Here is a 9,329-nt window from a genome sequence, read left to right as displayed (position 1 = left end):
ACTATATTTCATTGAGATATTTTTGGCTTATTTTTAAATTACGACAAATTAATCATAAAAATCACAGCCCATTTTGGCTACTACAATAAAATCGAATGAACTTATTATACTTGTATACTTATTATAACTAGCTTTATACGACATTTTATTGATATAATTATGCTTGGAAACTGTATTCAAAAAGTATTGCCTTCTTTAGCTACGGTATTAAAATTGTCTAATCTGCTATTCGTCACTTTCTAATCCATAAGTAGCAAGCCAATGACAAATTCCTCATTTCGCTTCATAGACAATTTTATTATCCGTAAGCAAAACGAATCGTTCCTTGAAAATAGTGACCGGACAAAAGACAGATTCGGTATAATTTGAAACTACTGTAACTGTCCAGTAATATAGTTATTACTACGCAAATTTGGAAATGGCATCGACGTTTATGGAATACTTATTAATCAAGCCGGCAATATTTTTGCACTCTTAATATTATATAATCTGAAAATTCCTAAGTCAGAATGGTTTTGATAATAATTTAAGAATCTCCACTATCGACAGGTAAGAATTGTTGCTGGGCTACGGAAGACAAGACCATGTCTATTGGTTTTGTGTCATCGTACAGTGAGGGCGCTTCGCAGAGAATCGCAAATGTTCCAACTATAGAGGCGATTGTGAAAATCCAGAGGAACAATCTATCGAGGACCATTGCGACGAAACCCCAATCCTGGTCTTCCTGTTGGCGTTAATTAGCTACATAAATATTTTGTCTTTAATATATGTACATACCACATTAAAATGTATCTAAGACTTTCCGATTTTTATGAATCGTTAAACAAAACAAGTATATCCATAAATTCAAGTATTAAGATATCAGTCAATGATTTTTATTCCTATTGCTTCTTGTTGTTATAATTTATGAACGTGTTACTACGCACCGATTGCTCTTTAATTTACTTTCTCACTTTAAACGTAAACTTACCGCGTTAAATTCATCTTGTCTTTGCATGTGATGTTGAATAAACATTACGTTGTGGATAGCTTTTTCTAGTTCAAATGGATACTTCTTTCGTGGAGTGATATCACTGAGAGAGTCGTCTAAGCCAGACATAACAGAAGGGAGCCCATTGTATCCAGCGCCAAGACTACCGAGAGCTCCAACCAGACCGCTGAATCTAAGGAATTTATAAGATAAAATAGGACGGTTTGGTGAGTATCTAAGTAATTAAATACTACTTGAACTTCTAGTGAACGATACATTTAAAAAAATCAAGCAAAAAAGCGAAATGCTAGATAGCTTGAATGGTAAAAGCGAATGCTATTGAAGTTTAATGAATGTTGCCATTAGTTTGACGAAATACTCAAAACCATTTTGGTATTAAATTTGGTATATTTTGTTAACATTTTGTAATTATAGCATGAGATATTCGCAACAAATTGCACATGTATATATATGTGTATATTCTGCATACATAATTAAGTTTAACTAAAATCTTAAACAGTTAGGTTACGTTGGAGTAAGTACTTGTGTATTTTAAAGTAGGTTTACCTGTTCGTGGCTGTTGTTGAATGTAATCCATTACAACCACCGGGTAGATGATGACGCAGAGAATCAGGGCTTGAAGCGTTAGAATTTGTCTGTTCAGCAGCAGCTAAAGCATCCTTGAACTTATTCTTCTTCATACTTCGACCGGCTATCTTCTGCGCTGCAAGATCCCTCAACAAATCTTTTGGGACTCTCATTAGCAATAACTTTGGTAGTTTAGTTATAAAAAACTTCCTCACCCATGGTGCCATTTTATGGGTACTGGGTTTACGATAGTGAACATTCAATATGAAGATCGTTATTACTACAGACAGTCCTACTAACAGCATCGTAAAAAGTAGATACTTGCCCAACAGCGGTAATGCCAGAGATGTCGATGGAATAATTTCGGAGATTAGAAGGAAGAACATCGTTTGTGAGAGAAGGATGGAGATACTGAGAGCAATCTTCTCTCCGGAATCAGCTGGTAAGTAAAAGACGAGAACGGATAGATATGATATACCGACACAAGGTACGATCAAGTTTACTGTGTAGAATAGTGTTTTCCTTCTTAGCGTTATATTGAAGAAGATATCTGAAACAATAGTTCGTAGTTAATTGGTGATAATTAATGGGTGTTTACACTTATTAACTTCAATTGAGTACTCCTTTTAAGTCAAGTAGCATAAACAAAATACATATAAATCAATCAAATTTTTTATGTTTTTATTTTTTAAATTCTCGTTAAATTTTACGTCTTTATTAGCCGTTTACCCCTATGGAAATAAATATACCCCATGCAGAAAAAACTGCAATGTTGGTATTTTACTTATAAACAGAAGCATAAACACCGATTACCATATTTAAAATTTTCGAAGATGTAGATTTTCGTATAAGCATGCTAAATTTCATCTCTTAGTCATACGTGATGATTTTTCAAAAATTCTTTAACATCTATCTTTTAATTATTAAAATAAGCCAAAATATCGGTTTCCTAAACTGTATTATTCCAAATAACGATATAAATAACCATCAAATTTGCGCACTCCACATAAGACTTGTAGGAGAAGAATTTTGCAAATCCTATCATAGTGCTAATCTACGTTCCATAATGAATTAAGCTGTGCTTTGTAGTGTCAGTCAGTAATTTTTTTTTTAAATTATGAATTATGAAAAATTATTAATGTAATTAGGAATATTTTTTAATAAGTAAATCTGACAAGTAAAAACCACGGATTTTTTTATATAAAAATAAATTTAATTTTCATTTAAATTCAATACAATATGCCGAAATTAAATGAATTGGCATAAAAAAGATAGTTCCATATGTTCTGGATTAATTATAATTGAAGGCAAGTTACGTAATGAAATGATAAACACTACCGAGATGAATTACATTTAGGTAACAAACAGCAGACGGCAGAACATTCAAATTACTTCAGTACCGTCCCAATTCGAGTCGCCAATCACTTAGACGATTCAGAAGCAATTTGAATACGAACTAGAACAATTAGTATAAACAATTTCTGTTTATTCGACTTTCAAATTGAATTTGTTACGAAGAATATTGAAGAAATAATTGCACGGAGGGTGATTTTTATTTGTAGCCAAAGATGATGGATTATTTGAACGTCAGAGTCGAAATATTTATTCAAAAGAAGCGTTACAATTTTTTTCGATCGAGTCTAAGTCGAGTCTTTTAGACTCGATCGAAAAAATTCATCGGGTTTATATTATATTACTTAAAGCTTAGTGGTGGAAATTTAATCAGGTTCGTCCCACACGTCTGGGTATCTCAACAGATATTATTCCGTCCAGGAGAAATACTTAGCTGTTTTGTTACTATTAAAGCAATTATTAAAATAACGTCAACGTCATCCAAACGTGTTTATCAATTTTGACAGGTGCTTAATCATATATAACACTAGCGACCTGCCCCGGCTTCGCACGGATGCTATACTGATACTAAATACTAAAGAATGTCATTATATACAAAGTTCATAGCTTTTTATCATTAGACAATACGCTATGTCTCTGCATTTTAAAGCTGTAATATCTTCGAAAACATTCATTTAAATTAAATATTGAAAAGGACCATATTGATTTATATGAAATGCAGAATGTATTAAGGTATTTTATGGATAAGAATTAATGCTGAATTTCTTAAAAGCGCTTCGAAAATAACCCATTATTTCTCATAAAAACTAACTACTTCATTATTTTGATCTATCTTGTACGGTTCTAGGCCAGCGTTTGCAATGTAAGCGCAAAAAAAATGTTTCTGTACAATATTGTTCATGTATTATTCATATAAATCTTCCTCTTGAACCACTAAATCTATTAAAAAAAAACCGCATCAAAATCCGTTGTGTAATTTTAAAGACAGCGGTAAGCGACTTTGTTTTATACTATGTAATGATTATACTGTTCTAAAATGTTGAGCTGGGGAAGTAAGAATTATTATAGAATAAATATATGGAACCAATTCCGAAAAATTCAATATTATTTGACAATTATATATAATATTCTATTTACAAATTGTTATAAAACATACCATTCTGTGACATTATCATCGTTAAAAATGTATTCGTTTTAAGTGTGACAACTCGATAAACAAAACACCGGTCATAATTTCAACACATTTCGCTTTATTTTTTATTCATAGTCATAGCAATAAACGCAGTATTGTATTAAAATTCATTGAAAGCGATGTAAAATGGCAAGCGTGTTACAAAAAATATGTTATAATATGACGTGATATGATATTGCATATTTTAATAGATACAATCTGCTTCATAGAAAACAATTTGGATTTACGAGGGGTCGCTCGACTACCGACGCAGGTATCGAACTTATAAGAAATATCTATGAAGCCTGGGAGAGGTCGCAGGATGCCTTAGGGATTTTCTGCGACTTATCCAAAGCCTTTGATTGTGTTCAACATGAAACACTGGTCAGGAAACTATATCACTATGGAATTAGAGAATGTGCACTCGACCTTCTGACTTCTTATCTTAACAATAGAATTCAGAGGGTTGACGTTAAAGGGACAAAGTCTCCTGGGGTCTCAGTTGGTATGGGGGTCCCACAAGGATCAATTCTTGGACCTTTTCTATTCCTCATATACATAAATGACTTGCCCTTTCTTGTTGGGAACAAACATGATATAGTATTGTTTGCTGATGATACCTCTTTGGTTTTTAAAATTAATAGGAAACAGGTACAGTATGACGATGTAAACAATGCTATGTCTGATATAGTACACTGGTTTAGCGTAAATAATCTTAGGCTGAATAGTAAAAAAACTAAAATTGTAAAATTTAGCACACCTAACGTGCAAAATGTAAAACCCGATGTACTTATCAATGGGGAATCGATGGATCCAATTGAAACTACTGAATTTCTTGGCCTTACTCTTGATGCCAAGTTACAGTGGATCCCCCATATTTGGCGGATTGGCGGGTAGACTGAGTTTTGCGGCATTTGCGATCAAAAAATTTGATTATTTACCGATGTTGATACGGCTCGCCTAGTTTATTGCAGTTACTTTCACAGTATAATGTCCTACGGTATTATGCTTTGGGGTAACGCAGCCGCTATCCATACTATATTTGTGCTGCAGAAGAGGGCTATTCGCGCAATCTATAACCTAGGAGCCAAGGAATCATCAAGGTATAAATTTAAAGAAATTAAGGTATTGACTGTTGCTTCTCAATATATATTCTGTAATGTTTTGTATGTACGGAAAAATATTAATGTTTTTATGAGAAAATGTGATTCTCATAACATTGGTACAAGGAACAAACACAATCTTGTTACTCCTATTACTCGACTGCATAGAGTCAGTAACTCTTTTGTGGGGCAATGTATACGCTTCTACAACAGGATCCCAGAAAGCGTTCAAAATGCTTCTGTTGCCAAATTTATAAAAATTGTTAAGGAACGCTTGTGTGCGAAAGGTTACTATACAATTAGTGAGTTTATGTTTGATAGCACACCTTGGGAATGAAACGATCGCTTCCTGGCTGTTTCTATTTATATACAATTATGTATCTAATTCTATCTAATTTGACAAAAAAAAAGACACGCTGAGTTTGTTTCGCCGGTTCTTCTCCGGTCAGGCTGTTCCTTTTTCCGAACCGGTGGTAGTGTTTAATTTGACCATCAATAAGTAAGTGTAAGGCTTCTATGTTGAATAAAGGAATTTTGAGTTTGAGTTTGACGAAACGACCGACCGGTGATGTAAATTATCTACGAAAATTCAATTCATATATATGTATAGATACTCGTTTATATTGTCAAATTTACTATCTGTGCCCTGCATTTCAATTATGAGTTTTCATTATTTTTATAGTGGTAGGCCTTTGTGCAAGCTTTTCTGGGTAGCACCCACTCATCAGATATCCTACTGCGAAGTAGCAATACTAGTACGATGTGTTAAGGTTTGAATGGTGAATTAGAAAGTGTCACTACAGGCACAAGGGACATAACATCTTAGTTTCCAATGTCTATGGGAAGTGGTGACCACTAACCATCAGCCGGCATAATTGCCCGAAAACCTACGTATGTTATAAAAAAATATCAAATATGCGATATTTTTGCCATAAACTTTTAAAATATATCAATCTAACCGGTAAAATTTTATGATTTTTAACTAATATAACTTAAATTTAATAATATACTTTTTCCAGTGTAATATATTAAAAAGGTAACTCTAATCACTCTATCTATGATAACATAATAATTTCTGTCATAATTGTCTTTTTTTAAACGATAACCATTGTTTCACCAGCACTGAATTTTCATTTACTTTTGTATCATCATCCGAAAGGTGATACGAAGATCTGCAAAGTTCTTTAACAATAACATAGATTGATACTTTATACAAGGGTACGAACGATTAGTTTTGACCCTTTAACCGAATCAGTAATTGTTAATCGAGAATCAACAAGCAATTACAAGTGACTAAATGTAATCGAAGTTTCTCACAAGTAAACACGGTGTTGATATTATTAACTTTGATTAAATTATGTTTAGACAATTGAACTTCGATCGATATACACAAGCGGAATTACGGATAGCTTGTTTACGGGTACCTGATTGTTTTTCTGTGTATTTGATTGAATCAAAGGTGGAACATGTTAATTAATTTTGAACTATTTTCTTAACGTAATTTAATATTCTTTGTATAAAAAAACTATATTTTTAAAAATGTATATCAGATTATAAAAGAAAAAACTGGCTGGGGTACGTGGTACATAAAAGTGAAGCAACTAAAGCAAATACAAAAAAATAAGCGAATGCAACTTCCCCGTAATTGGAAACGTCCTTATCTTTCTGTTAATAAGTTAGAAATGCTATCACTTTGAATATTATTTATTGACTTATAAACAAATTGTTAATTACAACATATTTGAACAATTTTCATTCGTTTTTTATTTTCCGTTCCACCTGCCTTTTGCTTTATGATTTGAGATTGAATGTATACCAGAGTTCAACTTGAATTTAAAAAAATATATAAAAATTTTACATCTCATAACAGAGCTAAGATACCTTATCAAGACATCTAACAAAAATAAAATAGAAACATCAATAAAAACAAAACGTTAAAACAAAAAACCGAAAAGCACCCTTCTGAAACCCAAATCGCCACGTCAGAGGCCTAATCTCACCTCGAAAGCCGTAAATACCGCGGCACGTCGACAATGCTTATCTATGCTAAATTACTGCGTTCTACCGCCGTCTAACAGGTTAAACGGTTGTTTTGTTAATGCCCGCAAAGTATACTTAGAACGTGTCGTGAATACTGATACAAACACCACTGATTAATGCCATGAGAGCATTCTTTTTAAAGCGGATTTCGTGAAAGAAATCCGCATTTAGATTATATTTATTGCTGAAACTGTATCCCTTAAAGCTATTTACTTATCCGTGTGTGAAAATGAATAATAACTTTATCTAAATTATTTGATATCACCAAAATAGTCCGTAAATCCATATAATGTTTTTTCATTATTTTATTCATTAAAATATCTAAATTTAATTTGATCTCGTAGCAAACTCGGTAATATTTTATTTTCGATTTTAGAATTCAAGAGATGAATCACTTGAACAGTTGTTTCATTTATGTTAACATTATAAATAAACTAGTACAAGTGATCTTTGTTTAATTTTCACTGATGGCTCCCGCCTCTATCTATGGGAAGCAAGCGAATATCAGCTTTAGGTCCATCACCCTTCAGTTATCCTTTTATCCGTCGCTCAGCTATACAAATCGGAGTCTTCAAATAATAAATTTGTATTGTATCTTTACTGTTTTCTAAATAAATCCAGTTGTTGACTGTATTTAAATTACATAGTGCGTACTACGACTGTCTATACCGAGACCGAGGTACTAGGTTCAGGTTTCTATTCGGGCCAACAAAAATTTACTGGGAGTTTGGGAAATTGGAAGTGTTTACGCTCGTAAAATTAAGCCGTTGGTCTTACAACTTAATTCTTTTCGGTTGGGTCGGTTTGCCGTCCACTAACATTATAAGCTTGAGAATATTACCTGCATCTGGGGTTTTGCACACAATTGAGCACCACAATGTCCCACTGTGCAATTCTCATATAATTTTATGTAAAAAATAATGGGTTGACTTGTAACTCATCCATTAATTATAAATAGTATTCTTAAAATTGAAGCCAAGTCATCTATTAATAAGACACTTAAAATCTCACACTATACTATACTTAACTTTAGGCGATATACGTACTTACCAGGATATGGTTCTTGGCAACAGGGATAGTATCTCTCGTGCCTTTCAGCGGGTACTCCGAGGATATCCCACTCCACTGAGGGATAATACTCTCGAAGGTCGATACCTACTTCTACCATGTCACCCTTCTTTTGGTTTATATGTTTTAAATCGATCTGGAACAAAGACTCGATTAAAATAAATAAAATAAAAGTCATCTCTGCTCGAATTTCCGCCAGGTCCTTTGAAGTATGTACAGAATTAATTAAATGTTAAGCTAACACCGGCCGGAACGCTCTATCGAAAACGGGTAAAACAGTCTCAGCAGTAAAAGTAAAATACATACATAGATATAACAAAATATAGGCGTTAGTCGGAAGAACGGGTGAGGAGAGAGGAGAAAGGTGGGAGAAGGGGGACCAAACAACGATAGGACGAAGGACGTAACGAGTAAATATTTTAATTTCATCACTATATAAATAATAATTAAGTTAAGAGCAACAAAAGTACAGTTTCGAATTTTGCAAATACTTAAATCATACATATTGCCCAGAAATAGACGAATTTGAATACCACTTTTTGTGACCTGTATTATTAAATAACATAAAATTGTAAACTTTAACCGGCACGATCTATTTACACTCGAATCCTTTAACCCAGTAATTTATTTAGTGGAAACGACATGTATCGACAGTACTTACTTATTCACACATGTATTACACGAACTTTGTACGTAGGCAGGTATTGATTATAAAGTTATTTCTTCACACCGACTAACCAATTTCCGTGTATTCATTATTTAGGCCGATTCCAAATATTTGAGTGTTTCGTAAAATGTTTATGAACTACTTGAAGCAAGATAACAAATCTGACACAGAATTGTCACATACAATTTATGTCTAATTGGTACGTATATGGATTTTTAAAAATATATAGGATATATTTAAGATATTTTAATTTGGCCTGGACTGGATACGTATACTAAAACGCATTGAAGATTGACACATTTTGATGGTGAAGTGTTGGCCCTGTGTTTAGAAGACTTGAATGTTAACCTCATCGGTTAGAATTGGTTC

The 9,329-nt window shown here is 33.0% G+C and overlaps 1 protein-coding gene across 1 annotated transcript in view; it reads right to left on the bottom strand.

Annotated features, from left to right (window-relative positions):
- Nucleotides 1–217: 217 nt before the first annotated feature.
- LOC113398695 (acetylcholine receptor subunit alpha-like 2) overlaps nucleotides 218–9,329 on the bottom strand; it is a 30,012-nt gene continuing 20,900 nt past the window's right edge. Inside the window, exons 5-8 of the mRNA XM_026637562.2 lie at nucleotides 8,276–8,429; nucleotides 1,538–2,108; nucleotides 971–1,163; nucleotides 218–724 (exon numbers count right to left, since the gene is read on the bottom strand). Of these exons, the coding sequence (XP_026493347.1) occupies nucleotides 527–724; nucleotides 971–1,163; nucleotides 1,538–2,108; nucleotides 8,276–8,429 (1,116 nt within the window). The 3' untranslated portion in view covers nucleotides 218–526. The remainder of the gene's footprint in view (nucleotides 725–970; nucleotides 1,164–1,537; nucleotides 2,109–8,275; nucleotides 8,430–9,329) is intronic.

The sequence above is a fragment of the Vanessa tameamea genome, chromosome 14 (genome assembly GCF_037043105.1).
Source record: "Vanessa tameamea isolate UH-Manoa-2023 chromosome 14, ilVanTame1 primary haplotype, whole genome shotgun sequence".
NCBI classification, from domain to species: Eukaryota; Metazoa; Arthropoda; class Insecta; order Lepidoptera; family Nymphalidae; genus Vanessa; species Vanessa tameamea.
Note: the sequence above shows the minus strand (reverse complement) of the source record. Positions and strands in the feature narration are given on the sequence as shown.